Here is a 21,900-nt window from a genome sequence, read left to right on the forward strand (position 1 = left end):
TTCCGTACTCATAGATGTTAGTGTAGATACAAGTAACCACTCATTTTTGTGTTTGGGAGTTCATTGAAATTACAGGATGTGATTTTATTTACCCATCTCCTGTCACATCTTACCAATTGTTATGGTTTTACTAAATGCTGATTCAAGAGCTGCTGCCCACCCCTGTTGGAATGAATCTCATCTTGAGCAGAAAACTGGTACAACATGAAGATCTAAAACAATTGCTGAAACAAGCTCAATCAAATGGACAAAGGACTCTGATCCCTGTCCATGATGATGTGGAGAAAATACATCATGTTTTGGAAACAGCCAAGAAAGATGCAGGACATAATTGGTGGGATACCCTCTTTGGATGATCACCAATTGCTACAGGAATTGGTTTTATTGATACTAACCCTTTTGCTTTTTGTCTTGATAAAGGTATTGTATGTTAAAGTTTGTATTATTATGAGGCATTTAGCCTATTGGCCACCCCTACAAACATCAGATGATCCATGCAATACAAATGCATGACACATTCTTCAATTCCATTTGGATATTGTAAAGCTTGAATGATTACAGTCACGGGATGGATTAAGTGGCAAAATGGGGGAAAATTATAGAGACATCTGGGGAAAAAGTCTTGAGACTATAGTCACATTCTAAGAGAAGGTGTAACATTAGGAAATTTTAGGGTAAAATGCAGTTGCTACTTCTAGGAGGGAATGTGAGCAAGCACGGAATTCATTCCATGATAGTTCCCCATGCAACACCCCCTGCAGCCTGAAGCAGATGCTAAGGAGGGATGAAACTAAGGTGGAGTGGGGTGGAGACCCCATGGCCAGGCTCTGTTGTAATCCCTGCAGGAATGGGAACTTGGTGGTACCGCGTAGTTGACAAACTGCACAGCAGCTGCCAACCAAAGGATAGAGGAGAAGATGTCCTGTTCCTGAACCAGCAACTGTGGGGTCGCACACCCCCATCCCAAAATTACCCACCTTCAAAGTATGACCACCCCTCCCTGAGCACATGCTCTCTATTTTATTAACTATAGCTTTAGGAGCAAAGTGAGGGAATTTTACACCGAGAGGGAACAAAAGTATGTGTGACTAGAGTCACTCAGCCTTCACCTAAGTGTAACAGTGAGTTAAGAGAGGGAGAAGTTAGGAAAGGCTCCACATAACTTCTAGGATTAGTTGATGGGCTGATCCTGGTTTTTCCCCCGTGGGCAGACCTGTTGGGTAGGATCCCTACTCTATGCATGCTGATTGATTATCTCAGACTTTCACTGGTGATCAGAGCCTGTTTGTGCATTGCGTCAAACTTGTTCTTGCAGTCAGTGCACTGTCAGTGACAATCTCTGCCCCGACTCTGTGACAGTCTTCTGTGACCAGTGTATGTGTTAATAAAGTGTGTTATTCCTTAAACTGCTCAGCCTGAGTCCTTCAAGGGTGCTGGCAGACACTGGCAGTGGATAAAAATGACTAAATTAATAACACAGAGACTGAGAGCATAGGTGAGCCAGGAGGGGGTCTCTGTTTCCAGACTGAAGTGAGGGATTTGACTCTGATGCGCTGCTGTCACAAGGTCCCTGGACAGGTTAATGGACCCACGCTGGGCTGTGCAGGGGGATCCCCATTCCAGGGCACTGGCAGGCTGGTAGGGCACAGAGTCCTGTGTTGCTTGGGGCACTGAAAAATCCATCATAATAATACATTTTGAAAATCAAGTATAAAGGGCTCGAGGAAACATCCCCTCTACGTGGTCTCACAGTTACAGTGAGAGCTGCGTGTCTCTATGGTGAGACCAGAGCACTGCTGGGGGAAAAAACCCTGACATTTTCCCCTCACCTGATGGTATCGCTGGCTGATTCCAGTTTCAAATTTAGTGTCATGGTCAGCACTGCAGGATGATGTGTGAAATCTTACAATACAATTTAATGAACTCTGTATAAACCAGGGAGCCCGGCTCGGCCCCGCTCGGCTCGGCTGAGCTGTCCTCGCTGCTGATTGGCTCACTCACCGCGCGCTCCCTCTCTGATTGGTGGGAAGCCCTGCCGGCGGGAGCGCGCGCTTTGGCGTTGCCATGGCAGCGCGGGACGCTGCGCCGCCGGGCGCGGAGGGATCCGGCCGTGCCTCCGCCCCGTCTCTCTTAGGAGCCAGATCAGGGCTGCCGTGCCGTTGTCCCCACGGGTGCTGTGTCCCTGTCCCCACGGGTATCCGGGTCCGTGTCTTCATGGGCGGCGTCTCGTCGTCTCGAGGGGGTGTGGGTGATGGATGCGGGACTATTTTTTCCGGCGGAAGGTCACAGAGGGGCGTTTCGACTTCTGTGAGGTTCCGCCAAGGCGCGCCGCGCCACCATTTTTCCGTCAGCGGGGCGGGGTCTTGTGGGGTGGTTGTGGCTTCAGTCGCAGCTCTGGGGCGTACCGAGGCCGTGCCCACCGGTCCCAATGAGGGATCCCGGCACGGGGGTGGTGGGAGTGGAGCTTTGCCTCCTCGTCCCTGAGGCCTGCGGGACCCGCCTCAGCAGGGTGCGGGGCAAGCTCGGCCTAGAGGGGTCTCGCCCTTTCCCTTTCGCCGGTCTTGAGGCCTTCGCTGCCTCCGAACTGCAGGACCACGCCAGGACCCTCCGGGCATACACGCCTTATCTGTTAGCTCAGCATTCACAGTCTGAGGTTGTGTTCACAGAGCTGCCCTGCTCTCACTAGAGACTGGTTCTCTTACTGTTCTCTCCCTGCACCTGAGGCAATCGGAGGGGACCAAGGCACCAGTAAAGGCAGCCAGCTGTGCTTATGCAGGGTGACATCGTGCAGTGACACGTGAGCCTACATGGCTGAACGGGGCTTTTGAGAGGACTGAAGCATGTGTGAGGGTGCTTACATTTGTCACAGAGTGGTTAGTGTGTTTCCTCAAAGCTGCTGCAAAGACTCGTGTTTGGGCACAGAGAGTGTGAATTTAAGCAGGTGGGTGTTTGGAGGAGAACCTTTTGCTTTACTACTGAGGAAAGAAGAGAAACCTGTCTTTAAAACTTGCAGAGTTAAACTGCTGGCAGCACAGAAGGGTGCGTGTTTGCCTAGCAAGAATTTTTAGGCAAGGTTATTCTCAGGTTTGATCACCACAGAATAGTCTGGATTGGAAGAGACCTTAATGATAATCTCGTTCCAACTGCCTGCCATGGGCAGGGGCACCTTCCCCTAGACCAGGTTGCTCAAAGCCTGGCCCAGCCTGGCCTTGAACACTTCCAGGGATCTGGCACAGTGAAACGAATGTCTTAATACAGAACAGCCAACCTGCTCATGGGATTTGGCATCTGCAGACTGCATCATTGCAGACTGCAAACTAAATGCTTGTTTTATCCACTCAGATTTTGGAAAATCCTTTGCTCTATTTCTGTCTAAGCCTGTGATTAAGCCTTTAGTTTCAAGACCTGCAAAACAGCTGCTGTCTCGTATCAGTGAGCCCTGCCTTTGCAGAGAGGAGAGTTGGCATCTCCTAGCAAGACTCCAAAGACAGCAGAAAAAGAAAGGATTTTCAGTAGCAGCTTGAGTTATGAAGGGTGGGGGGGCGAGGGGTGTGGGAGGAGGGTGGAATCTGCAGCTAGAGTCTTTACCACTTGTGGGCTCTGGAAGGCAGATTGCTGCAGAGGCAGATTTTCTGTGTTTGCTCTGTTCTGTCTCCCCTGGGGCCCCAATTCTCTGAGGAGGTCAAACACCTCCTTTGCTTTGTGCTCAGACTTTCTTTGTGAGATGGATGGAGTCTTAATACTAGCTACTAAAAACAGAGAAAGGAGGGTAATGGTTGGGTTTTTATTTGTTTTACTTGTTTTACAAGCTTAGAAATACCAAAATATGTATTTTCCTTATCTCAAGCTTGTCTAGGGATTTACAGTGTCCCTGTCTCAGGAGAACAAAACTGCTTGGAGTGGAAGGAAATCCGTAAATGGTGGCATGATGTAGGAGCCCGTAGCACCTGCACATGTAGGGGGGGTGTATTGCTCATAGGAAGATGTGTTGGATTTGTGTAATGCCAAATCTGTAGCACTTCAGGTACCCGGATGCTCTTCAGTCCTTGCTGTTTGCTGTTAATTTTGTATCAGAAATTGGTTCTGTGAGGTTTGCTCTTCTTCAAGCTGGCACTGGGACCAGGTAACCTCCTGAAGTCCCTTTCAACATATGCTTTCCTGTGGTTTCTGACCCTTTCAGTCAGAAAAGACAGGAAAGCACTTCTGTGAGTATGCAGGAATATCCCAGCAGATATTTCTGTCAGTGCACAAGAACAGGGAGTATGAACAGAAACAAATAAAGATCTGGATTACAGACTTTACCTTGAATTGATGGTAAGAAATTTGAATCTGCACTCAAGAGAGGTCAGCTGGGAGTCAGATATTCTCATTAAAGTGCTGGATTAGACAGAATAAACTCTTAAATGTTGTCTTGTACAAAAAATGTTGTTTTATGAATACCCGATTCCGAGAGGTTTTGTGGATTCTTTTAAGTAGGTGCTGCAAAAATTAACTGAAGACCAGATTTTTTTTTTTTTTTAATAACTGGAAGATCTGGCTGAAGACTTGGGGTCAGTATCTCTGCAGAAATAATCTTTTCTTTTGTTCCACTCTTTACCTAAGTAATGTTGTGAATCCATTATTTCCTGGAAGCAGTGTGTCTCCAGTGAATCTGAAATAAATAGGGGTTTAAATGGAGGTTCCTGTAAGGGGCATTTTGCCTCTGTGGTTCCACTGTCTCTGTTACAAATCAGCCCAGATATCCTGATGCACATACAAGAGAGAAGATGGAATTTTCTGGCTGGAGCTGAGTTAGCACTTCAGCATAAGCTTCATCTGGTAGAACTAACTTCAAAAACCACTAAAATGTAGCCATCCCTGGAGTGGGATGCAGCAATTACTTGAAAGGGACTTTAGTGTGATTGAAAAAGGCACAAAGGAAAGAAATAATAAGTCCAGAGGTGAAATTTGATAACTCTGAAATGTTTCCAAAGCTGACAGGCATTTTCAAATAATTTATCAATCAGTGTTCTTTGAAACAAAATGTACTGTCCATGGTTTGTGGAGATGAGGACAGACAGTCCCACAAGAGGCAGTATCTGTCTGTAAACCTGATACTTCATCTCTCTTACTGTGACAGGAAAATGCTGCTGGTATCAGCAATTAGAATTCCTTTAGAGATTTGTTTCACTGATTGGTAGGAATTGTAAGAAAACTAAGTTTTTGCTGTTAATACAATAGTTTTATATGGTTTTGACTGTTTATTGTGTTTCCCAGAGTAATCTAGCCATGGGTAGTGTGAATAGCCCAGAGGGTCCCTGGCTACAAAGATTTGCAAATGGGAAACCCGTGAGAAAACCCAGTCGGCAACAGCCTTGGAAGGTGAGTGACCCCCAGCATTCCTTCAGCTGTAGGTTCTACTGTGAAGAACACAGAAAACCAGTATCTGTAACTGGTATTTGTGTGTAATTGGGACCTGTATTGGAACTGACCACTTAGTCTCACTGAAATCCTGGACAGTGTTTGCTGTTTGTGCTCCCAGACTGCCATCCCTGGCATGTGCCTGAACTCGTGTGTGAGCCCTGAGCAGGAGCTTTGTGCTTCAGTTTGTCCCTCCACAGCACCCTCAGAAATGGCTATTGCAGTTGTATTACTTGTTACCATTCCATCCCAGTTTGTGGCTTGGTTGTGGAACCTGGATGAGAACCTGATCTTTGTAAAGAAGGTTGCCTTTTTATGCTGACCTTTTCCTTTCTTTACATTTATCCACATTTATCCAGAGGTTCTCCTCAGCACCAGCAGAGTGGCACAGCCAATACTTTTGATTGCAGCAGACATTTTGGGAAGGAAAATATTGCCAAAGATTGGCTAACACAGAAGGAAGGGCTTCTGTCATGTGAAGGTGTGAGTGGAGGAAGGAAACGAAGTTATGAAGGGAAGAATGAAAAATTGTTGTTTGCAAAGTTCTGTAAAATCTGAGAGGTGTTTGTCATGGAGAAGAAAAACAGAGAACTCTGGAAATAGCAGCAGATTCAGTGGGTTTTATTGAGCTCTTGAATCCTTTTGAGGCAGCTTTATTGAGTTACTTGCAGTTTGGTATGTGGAAAAGTTTCCCATAAAACCTGAAACAAGCTTGTGACTAGTTAGAATCATGGACTCAAGGAACAGCCCAGGCTGGAAGGGACCTTGAAAGATCATCTGGTCCAGCCTTTCATGGGAAAGAGACAGCAGATGAGAGTATCTAGCTCCCTGTCCAATTGCACCTGGAAAACCTTCAGTGATGGGGACTCCACCACATCCCTGGGGAGGTTGTTCAGTGAATGATTGATCTCACTTAAAATTTTATTTCTTATGTTGAGATGAAACATCTGCCAATGCAACTTGGTACCTCTTACCCCTTGTCTTCTTCCTGCAGCTTGTGAGAGCCTCCATCCTCTCTGTAGCTGCCCTGTAAGTAGTACTGGGATGAGGCTCCCCCTGGGCCTGCGCTTTTCCAGGGAGAAGAGACTTAATTCCTTTCGCCAAAGGAGACCCAACTCCTTCGATTCTTAGGGATTCTTCAAATATGTATCATCTTGAAGGAAAACTTTCATCTTGTTCACCAGTGATGATTCTTAGCTGGAGTGTTCTTAGCTGGCCATGTCTTTGTGCTGCTGTTGCAGTGCTGGCTTTAGAAAGGATCTGTGATTATGTGAAGTAAATTCATCAGGCATAATACAACATGCCAGTTGTTTCAAATAGTAGGATGAAAGGGTCTTAAAACATGCCAGAAATTTAGATTTCCTCTTTCTCATTTGTTTTTGGTGGGTTTTTTAGTACTATTTCTCTCTTACTTGCTTGCTCTGATGAGGTCCTGCTCATCTTAGTGTAATAAACCTTTAGGAGTGTGGAGCTGGTCAGTGGGCCAAGGCAGACATGACTGAAAACTACACTGTATATTGGAATTAAAAATCAGTATTAAGCACAGGGAGTAGCAGGCTAATATTCCATTCTGTGGAAATTAGTAATAAAATGCATTCCATCCCCAAATGATAGATTTGGTCTGCATTGCCTGTACTCTTTGTCTAGAGTGCAGGAGTTAAGGAGCCACCTGTTTGGCACAGGTGAGAAACAGTGGCAAGGAGCAAGTGGTGTTTGGTCATGGTGAGGAACAGCCAAGGAGGTGTATGGTCTGAGCATGTACATTCCAGTTCTCCTTCCAGTTCTTCCAACACTCTTCTGTTGCTATTTAACCCAACTGTTCAGAGCAAATCTTGCAAGGATTTGCCAGCTGGGTTGTGGTATAATATGCCTTTAATCACGACAACAGTAATTATTTTGAATTCAAAAGTAAATCTAACACCTACTCTTAAGTCCTGCTTTCACCTCATGTTGGGTTTTTTTGCTGTTTTGTTAGGCAGCACCTGATCAAAGCCGAGACATCATTGCTTCTGTTCAGTGCATCTTGGACAGAGAAAATTCTCTGAGGGTAAGAATTTGCTGTGTGCCTTCCTGCGTGCCAATGCTTATGGTTTCCAATCAGTGATTCATGAGAAAATGTTAGCTGTCTGTGTTCTTGGAAAACTAATCTGGAGGTATGAGCTTCTGATCTTTTCAGTCTCCTCTGGATAGGACTGAAGTAGTAGCCCTAAATGTGACTCACAGGTGACTTGAACTGCCTGTTTGCACCTAATATTTGTTCTGTGGGTGTGGTTACTTGGTGACAGTGGTGCCGTGAGCAGAGGGCAGGAGGGCTGCTCTGATCTGATCCAGCAGATTGCCAGTGCTGCAGGGAAGGTCCTTCTCCTGGTGCCTGTCTTGCACAGTCTGGTGCTTGCAGCCCCCTGCTCTGCAGTGATTTCAGCTCAATAACCTGATGGGGAAAAGTGAGTCATTTTCTGCCAGTGTTGCACCACAGCTTCAAAAATTAAAGGTCTGAATTCCAGAGCTCTTGAAAGGGTGAGCTTGGAAGCAAGTGGTGGGAAGTAGAGAGAGGGAGCAGCAGAAGGAAGGGCTGGAAAACAGGTGCCTTGGAGCAGTGAGCAGTCAGATCAGCCAAGCTGCAAACCTTCACCTGTGGAATCTTTAATGTCATCAGCCAATAGTTCATATGCTTTTTATTTTCCATTTTTTACTTAGGAGGTGGACAGGTATTTGAAGTACAGTGATTTCCTAGATCTGAGAAGGACAGAGATCCTCTACAAAAAATATATTGAGGATGTTTCAGAGCCATTTATGCAGAAAATGAAGAACCAAATGGACAGCCAGTCAGAGGAAGAAGTGCGGAAGAGAAGACAAGAACAATTCTCTCAATATTTAAGCTACCATACAAAGAAGGTATCAGTGAGAAGCACATTTCTGTCATGGAGAGGGTTGCATACAGAGGGTTGCAGATAAGATCAGGGGTTTAGCTGTTACTTCTGTCTGTTGAGTAACCTGGAGTTGAGATACACCTTGCCTGTTACTTACTTTTCCCAAGGACTTCTGTAATGGTGATGTTACAACTGTGTAGGTTCACCATCAGCTATGAACAGCAGCATTGCTTGGTGCAGTGAACATGTGCTGGGGTCTGAATATGATGACACACCCTACTGGGGTGTGTTTCCCTCTGTGGGCTGGACCATTTAGTGGAAAAACCTTGAGCTGTCAGCTGAAACCAAAGGCTGAGTGAGCAGGGAGTGGGCTGCACTCTCATGTCTCAGGAGTTCAGCTTACACAGTACTGCTCTCCATTGGCAGAGCACAAGTGAAATGATTTTGTGGTCTTGGATGCTACTGTTGAAGCTTCATAAAAGAAAAAAGTATGGGAATGGGGGAATACAATTTTCTTAAGTCTGCATGCAGGTAATAGACCCAACCCATGGATTTTGTAGGTGCATGTGTTTCAGTATTCACAAAAATTGAAGTCACTGTAAGAAATACTTGTTAGTTTTCTTCATTTTGCTCTTAATTTCACACCACTCTTGAGTATCAGATCTCACTACTAAACTTTCTGCACCTCAGGAATGAAAAAAAGAAAAAGTAGTTATGTAATCTGCCACAAAAATAATGGTATTTTGTCAAGAGCAGGCATTTGTTGTCTGTGGAAACCACTGCACAGTGGAGTTGTGAGACTGTAAGCAAGCTACTCATCCAGAAATGAAAACGTCATGGGAGTTGTGTTGTTTTAATGAGACCAAATGATCTCTTTTTCAAAGGCCTGATGTGACAGACCCGTGCATTTAAACTGCGTGGAATAACAACTGAACCAGTCCTACTGCTGAAGTCCTGGGATTTAGGATATTTGGGTGTACTGTACATACCTGGGTCTGCATCAATTCACCTTGCAAGCTTCTGTGTCAGGTCAGGAATTTGCTGGGTGTCCTCCAGAAGCAATGGCTGATGTACTGGGATGTGTTCTGCCTGAAGGGGAGCACCAGCACCAGTGATCAGCCTCTACCTTTTCTCCTTGCTGTGTGGTGTCAGGTCTGTCACCAGCAAGTCTGAAAAGCAGGCTGAGGCCCTTCATAGTTACAGGACAACTTACTTGCATAAGTTTGCATTAACTGTGGCAGCATATGATAAATTTTGCAGAACTTGAGACACTTGTGTGGGTTAGTTAATATGGTTAATTCTGGATGTGTTTTTCCTTTCTTCCCTTCTTTTTGTCCATTTTCTCATGCTCTCTTCCATGTTATCAGGCTTCTCCTTATCCTGTTGCAGGGTTGTTGATGAGATGGAGCTGTAGCCTGGACCATGACCTGTGGGTTCAGGTCTTTATTCTAATGTATAGGTGGAAAAGCCACCTCATGAACCCAGACTTGGACCTGGCATCTTGCAGACCAATGACCTGTCTAAGACTGTGGCTAGTGAGGGCTTACTTGCTCCTGTTTTTTCTTTTATTTTTAATATCTGTTTTGCTGAAATCACAGAATATTTTGAGTTGGAAGCGACCCAGAAGGATCATCAAGTCCAACTCTTAAGTGAATGGCCCAATCTGGGATCAAACCCACAACCTTGGTATTATTAGCACCAGGCTCTGACCAACTGAGCCAATCTCAGGGCTTCCTTCTCTGGAAAAACATTTTCCAATAAACAAAATTTCCATTGTCTTGACTGTCCTAGTTAAGGTCAGCATTTTAGCCTGTAATTATTTCTGGATGCTTCATGAAATAATTTATTATGTATTTATGCCTGTGATAAATTAAAATAGATAGAGGAATTTTCCTGTTACACTTCAGCCACCTTCTCTCTGAGGAGCAGTGTGTGAAAATTTCGGAATCCTTTTTCCAACCACCTCTGGTGCTGTGTTCATGCCATGCCTGGCTGTGTCCCACCCCAGAAGCTGGCTGCCCAGCCTGGCTGCTCTCACTGTTGTACCACCAATAGCTTCTGAGAACTGACCCAGTACTTGCTTCTCCCACAGGGCTATGTGTTTTTGGACCATTATGACCCATCAGAGTATGATCCATTCTTCCAGAAGACGTGCACAGACTGCTGGAAGGTGTGAGGAGGTTTGGAGTCCCACTGGAGCAGCAGAAAGTTAATAGAGCATGTTTACTGATGTGCTGCTGGGAGGCTACTGTAGAGGAGCACATTCTAGTTTTACTAACTAGCTCCTACTGCATTTAAGCCCAAGGGTGTTTGGGCATGGTTTTCACCAAGAACACAGTCTGGATCCATACTAAGCCCAGTTTTTGAGGCACACTAACAAAGGCAGGGGGGAGGTTTGTTTTCCTCATTTCAAATCCATTGTGGCAGCATGGGGGGTGTCCTGTCTTAGGAGGGTTGGAGAGTTCCCAGGCAAGCTCGGTGTGTGCTCTGTAGCAGGAAATAACCTGACAGCTCAGCTGATCTTTACGGAAGCATGGCAACAGTTTTTCCTTCTCTTTCAAGGATGAAAGTCACCAACCAGCACAATGACAGAGCCAATGATGTCACCTGTCCTCCAGCTGACCAGAGCAGCAAGCACAGCCATCAAAGGTACCCTTTACAAAATAGGTCACATGCACTGCCAAAGCAAGTGAGAACAGGCCAGATCTTTGGGGAAACTGCAATAAACTAATTGTCTCAAACATGCAGTTCTGAAATGTTGTTACCCAGCAGCCAGAGAAATGTCTGAGATGCTGCTCTTCTTCTTGCCAGCTCCAGTTCAATGCTCTACAGGCCAAAACCTGCTTTTTAGGAGGTTTAACTTAGGCTGAGCTCAATAAAGACAGTGCTGGTGTTCTCTCCTGGAGACAATGTCCAAGAGGTAAATCAAACTTTTAACATACACTGGTGTTTTGAGAAGGCAGGAAATAAGTAGGGGAGAGGAGAGGGGAAGTGATGCTGTACAAAACATCTGGTGCTTTTTGGGGAGTCAGTGCTGAGCAGCAGCTGCTGCCAGTGCCTTCAAACCAGTCCCTCTCCTGTGCCAGTGCAGTCCCATCTCCCTGCTGGTGTGGCTGCTCAGCAGCTCTGGGCTCAAAGCCTGGAAACAGAATTTCTCTGTCCTCCAAACTCCCACTGTACAGACACAATCTCTCAAGAGTTGCCAAGATTTGAGTTTTATTTAGGATTAGAAATACTGAACCACAGAAAACTGTTAAAAGTAATAGAGGTTGACTCAGTAACAGGAGGGTGCACAGATGGCAACTGGGTGGGAAACTGCCAGACTTCAGGAGGAATTTCTGCGCCCGTGGCAAACAAGGGCACAGGCTGCTCAGAACTACATGCTGTGCTTCTGCAACAAAGCAGTTTAAGGAGGCAGTAAAATGGTTACAATGTATAAAATATTTATAAACAAACTTTCTTTTTTTTTTTTAACCATCCCTGATTTGGTGTCAAGAGAAAGTTTTTGCTTTCAACCAGTTCATTTTACAGGTTTATATTGGGGTGACAGTTCCCCAGAGCAAACCTTTTAAACTTGTAATAAACTTTTCTTGAACAAATCCTATAAGTTTTTCTCATTATTTCACATTCCCCTGTACAATAAAATATACTTTTTTAAAATCATTATGCATCAATAAACATCTGTAGACAAATTAATAAACTTATATTTTACTCTCTATATACATGTTGGCAATGTCAAAGCTTCAAGATTCACATGGAGGTCTGCAAGACCAAGGAAATGTACACAAATAACTTATATTTAGGAAAAAAACCCGAAGAGCTGAAGAGTATTTTGCCACATTGTTGTGGGTCACAGTATTTAAATTATTTTTTTTTCTAGTTATTCTTCACAACCACATTGTCTCAGCAGAGAATGATAAATCAAACTGAAGCAGAAAGAAAAATCAAGTAGCAGTTACTGATTCCAGTGCAGAACTAAAGTCAAGTAAAGAATTATACTTGATTCTTAAAGAATATACAATATATGGGAGACTTCTCCAGTGCTAAGGCTTCTTCAGCATTTAACTGTTAAAACTATCATCCTGAGATGGGAAAATTCCAGTGGGTATCACTTTTAAGATTTCAAATGGAATGGTTCTAGTGCTGAGCTTAAACCATTCCTCAGTCTGTCTGTCAGACTAAGTGGTAAAATATACAAACAGCTTGGTTCCACATTTACTACATAATACTTTTTATAGCCCTGAAAATGGAAACATTGGCAAAACCAAGATATTTCAACATCATAAAAAGGCACTGAGCTATAGTACTGTATTTACAGTAACATTTGTGTTTGCATAGATCAACAACAACTCGGAACACTGCAAGGAACTAAGCACAACCAGGAACTAAGAGGAAATAGGGAAGCAGCAGGAACTCTTGCTTCATAACCAGCGTGGGGCAAGGAGTCTTTTAGCAAAAGATGTTCAGGTTGTCAGCTTCAGTTGTCCTTCATAAATTAAAAAAAAATGTTCTTAGAGGAGTGTTTTCTGATCAAAGAGCTGCAGGTCAAAGCGCACCCACACTTCTCCTGTTGGAACTTCATGCAGCAGTAAGTGTTTAGTTGTGGGGCCTTTGCTCTCTTGTTCTGTTCTGATTTTTGCTACGGGAACTTCAGTGCGACCCAAAAAATCTGTTGGGCAAAAGAATAAGAAATTTCATTAGGTGAAGACATTAACCTTAGAAAATCTGAGTGATTCAGGTTAATGCAATGCTGTATGGTACATGCTCAGTTCCGCAGCACTACTTCCAGGGTTCTGGTTTGATTGGACCCCAGCCCTGGGTAAACCAGCCAGCAGTGATAAAAAAGGGCCTTTTTAGAAGAGAAAAATGCCATGGAATTAGGATATCACAGTTTGAGCTAAGGGCTTTAAAAACACTCTTAGAAAATACCCTTTCGGAAACACAATTTCAAATGTTCTTCAGTTTCAGAGCTAGTAGGTCAGAGTTAGGTAATGGAACCTGTTTGCAAATCAGCTGAGGTGCTCAAAGACAATAAAAAAATCAACTATTTTGGCTCAGCCAACTTTTAATTATGCTTATATACCGTGCTTTTCACAAGAACAACAACCTTCAACAATTACTGCTACTGGTAGGTTTACAGTCCCATTCAGAAATCATACACCTTCTGTGTGGCTATTTCTTATATGACATCTTTGTGTGTGTGTTCATTAAAAGGTTCCATGGACCAAGAACAAGACTCAGCTGTCCAGCTGGAAGAAGCAGCCAGTCATACTCATGTTAACTCACAGGAGAAAAGCCTGAGCTATAGTTACACACATGGCATCTCAGGTCAAGGCAGTTCCCTGCAAATTTGCAATAATTGACTGTGTGTCAGAGCCCTGAAAAAGCACTTAACCTTTTAGAGAATATGAGAAGCAACTGACTGCCAAAAACGTGCTCAGTTTCCAAGCAACAAGAAAGCCAATCAAGCTGTTGCTGTGCAAATATAACCCAGGACCTTATTTTTGAGCACCTATTGTGAGTAGAACTTCTGCTTTCAACTTGTCTGTCTCCTCAGTCTGAGAAGAAAGTAATTCTGTGTCTGATGCAAAAGCCAGACTGGGATCAAATCTGACTGCCTGGAGTTACTGGCTCTGGAAGGCTACTGAACCTCCTGAGTACTAAGGCATTGTTTTTACCCGACATTTCTCAGGCAGCAGTCAGACCTCCAGGTTCTTGAAACTGCTGCTGAGGAACTGGCTACCCCAGCTCACAAAAACCCATTCTTTTCCTAAATATTCACACTTACCATCAGGTGAGAACTGATCCCTGTCAAACATGGTGATACACAGGACATCCTGATAAAGATCCTTGATGAAGAACTGGCAGTTGAAGTTCCACTTGGGGTTTAGGGTGTCCTGCAGGGTCCTGGTAGTGTAGCTTTGTGAGCCCATGCTGATCTCACAGTACGGGTTGCTCTTCCCTAAACACAGAACAGGGAGTGAAACCCCACTGCAGTGCAGAAACACCCCCTCCATCTGGAGCCTGCTTGGATACATATCAGTGCTGCTGCCAGAAGATGGGGATCAGGCAATCCCTATATCCCAGAGCAGCACAGAGCTGGTTCTTCACTCAGTCCTCTGAAGCTAAAGAATGCTTATTTCTTAAAGAAACTGTAGACAAACCACAGTGTTTTCCAAATGACCAACTCCTCTCAGCAAGCCTTTCCAAATGTTACAGGAATAAAAGTGATCTGAGACTGTTTCCCTCACTTACCATTGGGCTTACAGGCCTTTAGTTCTGTTGCTTCAATCACGTGCACCATCAAGCGTCCTATTCCTGAGGTTTTCTGTGAACGAGCTGAGAACAAAGAGGTCAGAAATAAATGGATTGGTTGGGACTCTAAGAACTGGCAATAGATCTGAAGAGGGAGATCCTACACAGACACTGGCATCCTCCAGGAAATGCCCTGCCCCTGTACCCAGGTGGATGAGAGGAAAATACAGAACTCGGCGGGTACCTTGATAAGCCTTTTCACGTTTCTTCTTCTCTGTTTCAATGTATTGCTCTGACGCTGCTTTGATTTTCTGGACCCAGGCAGTCCTGTAAAGAGCAATCCCTACAGTCAGGGTCATCCCACAGGCAGCAAAGTCTTCAGTATCAGTGACTCTACCCCACTCTCTTTCGCCATTCTCCTCTCCCTAGGTTTCAGAGGCACCACAAATCAAGTCAGTTCATGGACTAAAGCGATGGAGTTTTTGGATTCAATCTTATGCCACATTCCAAATCAGCCTAAATAAATGGACGTGGAGCTGCTGTTTTATTAAAGACTGCTGGGTCACAATAAAGACTGCCCAGGACTGGGGAAGAGTCTATGGGATATTGGATTTTGCAGCCCTAAACTATTCTTCTATACAACTGTAACATCAAGGAGAAGCAGATATGTCTGGATTCCGCTGCAAGAGCTGCCACATAAGCAGAACAAAAACAGAGAAAACTTCTCATTCAAATGAGAGTCGAGTGAGTTTATTTCCTGACCAAGAGCCAGCTCTGTTCCTGAGCTCAGAGCCCGTGTCTGCTCACTGGAAACACAGCCTGCAGCATCAATCAACAAGTTTAAACTCAGATTTGCATTTTCACTACTCACCGCTCATTAATGTTGTCAGTTTTAAGTGTGTAAACTCTGTCGATGTGTGATATGTGGAAAACTGGCTCATCACTTGAAGGGTCTGTGGGCAGCTTCACAAGGACTTCATTAAGGAAAACAGGCTGAAAGAAAAGCAAACGTCACTGTGGCAGAAATTCTACAAGGATGTTTAAATGCACTGGTTTACGGTAGGGAAAATGAAAGTAGGACACAGGACAAACAATGAGATCACTGTGTAAAGGATGCAAGAAAGGGCTGAGAGAAAAACTACTCTGTCGATTCACCCCATTCTGTTTTCCTAGGCAAAGAGCTTTGTGAAAGGGGCAGGACTGTGTAAGCAGAGCTGCAATGTGGATCTTGGAAATCCCAGGAATCTCTCAGGTTGTCTGTGGGAAAGCAGCCCTGATACTTAAAGTTACATCTCCAGTTTCAAAATCTTGAGAACACACACTGTCTGGGCACAGAGACTAAAATTTTGCATGTTCTACTGTTTCCTGAAGGACAGGAATTTTCTTGTGGATGCAGGAACCTGTGCAAACTGAAGTCAAGGCTTCTGGTTCTGAACATCCCACTCAGCTGTTCAGGCATGATGCTACTTCTGCCCTTTCCCCCCAAAGTGGATGGAAGTGTTTGTTAAACCAAAACACAGAAGTCTGTCCTTTTCCAGGCACTAAGCCAATGGTATTCATTCAAGTTGTCTGCCGGAACATGCCCGTGTGGCACCAAAAGGGGCCACACAGCTAATCCCAGTGGGAGAGCAGCATTCCTAATCAGAAGCCAGGACCCACTGTACCAACATGACCATGGAGCACCTTGACTCACTCACCATTTTGTACATTTTGAACTGGGAGTTGGATTTGGGGCTGAACAGTTTATCAGATCCGGAAGACACAAACTGTTTAACCATGTAGGTGAGCAGCAGGAAGTCGTTGAAAAGGAATCCATACAGCTCCTTACTGCTCTTGGCCTTGTACAGCTTCCCACTGTGCAGGAGCTTCCGTGGTCCCAAGCAGTTTGTGAGGGAGTTGAACACAGGTTGCTGGGAAGAGACAAAATCCATTAGCGGCAGCAAGTCTGTGCAGACATCAGCTCCTGCTCCTCTTCACTGTGGAGACTGATCAAGCTGCTCAAAATGCTCTTCTCTTGTTTAATGAATGCCATTATAAATGAAGAGAAGGGAACTGTTATGTAATCAGCCATGGCAACAGCACAACTCCCACCTCAGAGCAGATTTAAGCTTTACCAAAAACACAGAGGGATGACCAGATGAAGGCATTTACTGCATGGCCACTTCTGTGTAGTCCAGAAGCTGTGTTTAAGAAGAGGCTGCACAGGCTGCAGGCAGGTCACCTCTTACAGATGATTAGGTGATGGAACCAGGACAGACCATGCCCTGTCAAGCCCTGGTTCCTTATGCAGACAGTGGAGAACTGTCACACACACCTCAGTCTGAAGGCTGTCCTGAAAGGTACAGGAGCCTGAACACCGCATATCCTGGAGGATCTAGCACTGATGGCTTCTGTTCCTGCTTGAAGAAAACCCTGGGAAACACACACTAAGTGAAATCCTCCACAGGAACACCTGACTTAGCCCAGTGGCAGCATGATCAGGAGTTCAGAGAGAAGAGTTATTTCTGTCCATTTAATAGTCTAAATGGTATCAGGTTTTATGCTGATAAATCAAGATTTCTCTGCCACTAAAATCATGCAAAAACAGTGGTTCATCACGTTATGGCTGTGAGTAGAATTCAAGAAAAGATTCCCTGCCTAGAGTTCAGCAGTGGGTCACATTCCAATAAGGGATGTGAGCAAGGACCCCCATTCCCTCCCCAGCCTTTCTGAAATGACACTGAAAAGCCCCAGCCCTGAAGAGCATCAGTGCAGGTACCTCAGCAAGGCCTTCACACTGGACATGGGCCTGGATCCATTCCAGCCTGTCCGAGTTCTCCTTCTCACGAACGCCCTCGTTCACCTGGGAGCACAACTCCTCCGCACGCTCCAAGGCGAGCCGGAGGTTACTGTGATCTGGGTGGTTCTCTGGAGTGTTCTCTAGAATCTGGTGGGGGTCAAAGAGGGAAGAAAACAAGATAAAGCAGAGGTAAGCACAAGTGCTTGTCGGAGAAATCCTCATAAAGGGACAAGCCTTTATCTTGGCTTTTGCTATGGAGATCAAACTCAAAGCATTCAGCTACAAAACCTCCCTTGGGGTACTCACACTCTTTATGAGCAGAGGGTAGCGCGTTATCCTTTGCATGGGTTTCAGGAGGAAGCTGGAGAGGGGCATTCCTTTGCAGCGAGGGTCCAGGGCAAGTTTCTGTGGTGCAACCCAGAGATTTAACAGAGACATTGCATTAATCATCAGAAAACAGTTGCATCACTGACACTGAATACTGAAAATTCTGTCATCAGATTCATTTTTCCAGGCATTCGAAGAGATCCTGGATTTTTTCAGTAAGCAAACACTACTTGTATCTAGAAAAAGCAGGAAAGCTGGCAGTGTCATTGCACCCAGATGCTTCGCCAGCATAAATCACAGGGTCATTGTTCATGCAGAATCCTTACATTCAAAACTGTTCCAGATTTTATTTTGACATCACAAGCTCCACTCAGGTTGAAAAAGAACAGAGCAATGAAAGAAACAAATGCCTGATGTCAACTGTTCTAGCAATTCTCCTTTTATGGCCTAAGTAAATTAGCCAGAGAGAAAGACAGTGTTGTAAATAAAGTGCACACACAGTGTTAGCCATGGTCACCATATAAATACGCCTTGGAAGCTTCTTAGCTATTTTTGCAGGATTTTATTCTTCTGGATTATTTTGATCTGGTCAATGCTGGTTAGATGGGCTCCTGTCATTGAGGAAAGGAGAAGGCACAAAAGCTACTGAATCCAATACCTTTAAGTAGTCTTTGAAATCAGCATCTTCATCAGTTTTCTGCTGCAGCAGGGACGCTCCGTTGAGCTGGCAGCTGCAGAACCGAATGTAGGCCTGCATGTGGGACAGCTCTGCTGCCAGGATGTCCCCGATCATCTGCACCGGCATCTTCTCGCCCCCGGTTTTCTTACGCACACGCAAGGCTCTGCAGACGAGGAAAGAAATCACCATCCAACTTTGCTGCCAAGTCTGTGAGGCCTAAACCACAACCCTTACAGACCCACCTCTGAAAGAACACAGACCTGGGAGGTGAATTTCCTTACATAGCGCAGGTGCTTCCAGGAGGTGCCGGGGTCCTGCCTGAACCCCCAGGAAGTCACTGACATAACATCCTGAGCTGAACAATCTGCCTGGTGGGGCCTGGGGGACTGGGACTCTCCTTTGAGGTTTCTGGGAGAGTCAGCATCAATCTCTATATTCAACCAGCGTCCCATTCAGTAACTTATTAGCCACTTTATCTTTCTAAAGATTATTTTTAGAGAATAAAAGGTTGTTTTGCAGAAAACTGGGAAGAAAACCTCCCATGCACATACTTTTGTGTAGGCTCTATTTCTAAGGTATTACAGCAAATGTGCATCTGTTCTTGCTGTTTATTTCTCCCTCTCTCTTAATACAACTCCTTTTGAAGCAGTCTGACTGCATTTAGCTGTTCTGAATGCAAGCATGCACAGGAAATTATCAGCAAGGACAGAACATTGACTGCAAACCCAGAAAACTTCCTGGGGAAAGGAACGACAGAATAATGAAAAGGAAAATGTAAGACTGCAGGTAAGTACTCACTTCAGTAACTTCGTATTTGACATGATGAGTTCCTTCCAGTTAACAAAGATCAGCCCCATTTCTCCTTCTGTGAGACAGCCTGAATCAGCCACTGGTTTTTGGAAAACCTGCAGCCAAAAAATGAGCAATTCTTCAGAGAACAGAAACAGTTCAGTCTCTTGTTTAGCCCAGCAGTGACTTTTTTTGAATGCACAGTGTCTAATTTCTCAGCAGTTAAAAGCAATTCCTTACTAGCACTTGTGACAGCTGTTTCCCCTGAGCGTGTGACCCCATTCTGACACCAGCATCAGCACTTGCAAAGCGAGGACAAGCACTGGGACCTGCAGGCTGAGAGCTCAGCAGAAGAGCGTTCCCGTGATTTCAGACTCAATCACTACACAAACTACACTCAGGCACTGCTCCTCTCCCCTGATCCAGAGCACTCAGGGTCACCTGTGTGCAGAACCACAGCTCCTCTCAGGGGCCCTCAGCACCTCATCCATGGGGAGCAGAGCACCTGTGTGACTTGACTACTTAACATCTGCCACACTTCACCACACCATTGTTTTATACAAAGAAGTCACGTTAGATGCCCAAGAGCACTTAATGCTCGCCTGTCCCTGCCCTGCCGAGGGAGATGATCTTGTGTCCGGAAATAAACTGGGGAGAAGGCACATGATAAGCTCTTACGGTGTGTCTACAGCTCTATGCAGCTCTGCTCGACACCTGGCCCCAGCCCATCATCTTTTTACTGAGCCCAAACACCTACAAACAGGATTTGGAAAACAGGAAGGTCCTTGTAAGCTGATGGGTTTCACAAAGTGGTGCTTTTGCCTGGAGAGCAACCACATAACATTCACTGGAGAGGGAGGTACCCACACACCTTTCTTCCTCCATCATCTCACGCTTTGTAAGAATCCTTTTATTGTTATTTTTCAGGACAGAGGTGTTCTTTTTCCAAATGCATTTTCACATCCAAGATGTCTCACCTCTACAACGAGCTGCAGATCATCCATGTACCTTTCTTCTGTCTGAATGAGCTCGTGAATGTAGCCCTGCCTTTTCCTTTCCATGGGCTGCATGGTGTCAAGGCTCTGGAGATCAGCACACCCTGCAGGAAGTAAGGTCAGGAGTTTAGATTCCACTCAAGGCATCAAACCTGACAAATTAACAAAATTGCACCAGCACTCAGCAGTCTATGGCTCAGACTACAAAGACACTGGAAAACCCTCTCTGCAGCAGCAGCAGATTTCAAAATCAAGCGATGCAGCAATTGACTCCCTCCCTTCTTTGTGTCACTTTTCAGTTTGCACCTTTTTATTTCTTGGAACACCCCTTGTATTGTGATGCAGAGTAAGAGTTCCTGACTTCTTGCCACTCCATTTGTCTCATAACTTTTCTCATCTCTTCTGCAACACTGATTTGAAACTGATTTTCTCTTACCTTGTGCAATGTCTTTTTTGACTTCATGATCTTAAAGGTCTTTTCCAACCTTAACGATTCTATGATTCTAAGTTGTCTTTTGTGAGATGAAGTTATTGAAAATGTGGCTGGTCCTGATTTAGGACATTACACCTTTAATTCCCCACCCCATTTCTGAAGTTCTCTGCCTTAGTTATTAATTTATGATACAAACCACCACCAACAATTTGTAAAGCTGTAACACATAACATTGTAGTTGTGTAACTTCACAGCTGCACAACTTTTTTTTTCAAAATAAGCTGGAAATGTATTGAATTATTTTTATGCATCAAGGATTAAGAATCCAAATCATGCACAGGAACACACCGACAGTCAATGACACAAACCCCAAGTTTCTGTCAGAACATGCAGACCCTGCAGCTTCACATGGCTCTGTCTCTACTGCATGTTAGTTAACAAGACAACAGTGTACAAACTGTAGTAACCGAACCAAAAGTGGTGAATGTGTTTAGCTGGGTAAAGGAGAGCACAGAAAATCAATCTGATCCCTCTGTCAGCCGTCACACAGCAGAGTATTGCAAAGCAGCCAGGTGAGGGAAAAGGAAAAAAAAGGAACAATTACAGAGCGTTTGAGAGCATCCATCTATCGCTGGGCTGATGGCACCGGATTGCAGTACCAGGTGAACTGTGGGTTTTGCAGGATAGCAGAGAGGACATCGCAGGGACTCACTGAGATCCGGCAGCTCTAGAGGAACAATACTTTATGAAGGTTTACAGGAGTTGTGAAAGGCAGAATGACCTACAGCAGGAAGAGCCGCGTCTCCCTTGTCACCCTGACACTCCTGGCACACAAGGATGTGACTGTTCACTGCCAAGGTATAGATCTGCTTATAGGAAAGTGACTTAGTAATAAATTTGAGGGGAAAACAACCAAGAAACACTTAAATATTAGGCTGAACTTGATGTGACAGTGGCCTAATGGGAACCTCACAGGCTCCTGAGCTTCCTGCTGCACGGGCATCAAGGTGCTCTGAAAGAGCAACTGTCAGCAAAAGAGAAACTTGCCAAGTGAAATTTCAGGACACTATACCAAGTATTCTAACAAGGAAACCCTTTGAACAACACAAAGAAGTAAAACAGCAAGACAACAGCTAGATTGAAAATCAGGACTTTTCACTTCTGTTTTGCACCCTAAGGAGGATCACGGATCTTAAGCTTTCTGACAAGATTTGAAAAAACACCACTTTTTAAGAAGAGATGAGGGATTGCAGTTCTTTTGATCACACAGAATGCTCCGTCTGGCCTTAGTTATCCCCAAAGCTACAACCAGGCCAAAATTAGATGAGAAAAAGGCGTAAAGTTACAGATAAAAATGTTTCTTGCAAAGTTTG

At 44.7% G+C, this 21,900-nt stretch overlaps 2 protein-coding genes across 6 annotated transcripts in view; one reads left to right on the top strand and one right to left on the bottom strand.

Annotated features, from left to right (window-relative positions):
• The first annotated feature begins 2,111 nt into the window (after positions 1–2,111).
• Positions 2,112–12,184, top strand: FAM228B (family with sequence similarity 228 member B). Its single transcript, XM_039567966.1, has 6 exons — positions 2,112–2,202; positions 5,257–5,361; positions 7,376–7,447; positions 8,098–8,295; positions 10,363–10,440; positions 10,833–12,184. The coding sequence occupies exons 2-6, from the start codon at positions 5,269–5,271 to the stop codon at positions 10,857–10,859; spliced, it is 468 nt and encodes a 155-aa protein (XP_039423900.1). The 5' UTR covers positions 2,112–2,202; positions 5,257–5,268; the 3' UTR covers positions 10,860–12,184.
• Positions 11,465–21,900, bottom strand: part of ITSN2 (intersectin 2) — an 81,772-nt gene continuing 71,336 nt past the window's right edge. For 3 of the 5 annotated variants that reach the window (XM_010393251.4, XM_039567964.1, XM_010393250.4), the window contains 11 exons: positions 20,077–20,198; positions 19,109–19,215; positions 18,290–18,473; positions 17,611–17,709; positions 17,284–17,451; positions 16,223–16,435; positions 15,397–15,518; positions 14,770–14,852; positions 14,526–14,609; positions 14,059–14,232; positions 12,782–12,939 (listed from right to left, as the gene is read on the bottom strand). In XM_010393251.4, coding sequence (XP_010391553.2) covers positions 12,782–12,939; positions 14,059–14,232; positions 14,526–14,609; positions 14,770–14,852; positions 15,397–15,518; positions 16,223–16,435; positions 17,284–17,451; positions 17,611–17,709; positions 18,290–18,473; positions 19,109–19,215; positions 20,077–20,198 — 1,514 coding nt within the window. Of the gene's footprint in view, positions 12,940–14,058; positions 14,233–14,525; positions 14,610–14,769; positions 14,853–15,396; positions 15,519–16,222; positions 16,436–17,283; positions 17,452–17,610; positions 17,710–18,289; positions 18,474–19,108; positions 19,216–20,076; positions 20,199–21,900 lie in introns of all 5 variants that reach the window. The other 2 variants (XM_039567963.1, XM_039567961.1) reach the window with 1 other exon arrangement.

The sequence above is a fragment of the Corvus cornix genome, chromosome 3 (genome assembly GCF_000738735.6).
Source record: "Corvus cornix cornix isolate S_Up_H32 chromosome 3, ASM73873v5, whole genome shotgun sequence".
NCBI classification, from domain to species: domain Eukaryota; kingdom Metazoa; phylum Chordata; class Aves; order Passeriformes; family Corvidae; genus Corvus; species Corvus cornix.

Coding starts and splice junctions, on each gene's coding strand:
- FAM228B (XM_039567966.1), top strand. CDS start 5,269: ATGGGTAGTGTGAATAGCCCAGAGGGTCCCTGGCTACAAAGATTTGCA. Junction 7,448..8,097: donor ACAGAGAAAATTCTCTGAGG/GTAAGAATTTGC, acceptor TTTTTTACTTAG/GAGGTGGACAGGTATTTGAA. Junction 10,441..10,832: donor CGTGCACAGACTGCTGGAAG/GTGTGAGGAGGT, acceptor TTCTCTTTCAAG/GATGAAAGTCACCAACCAGC.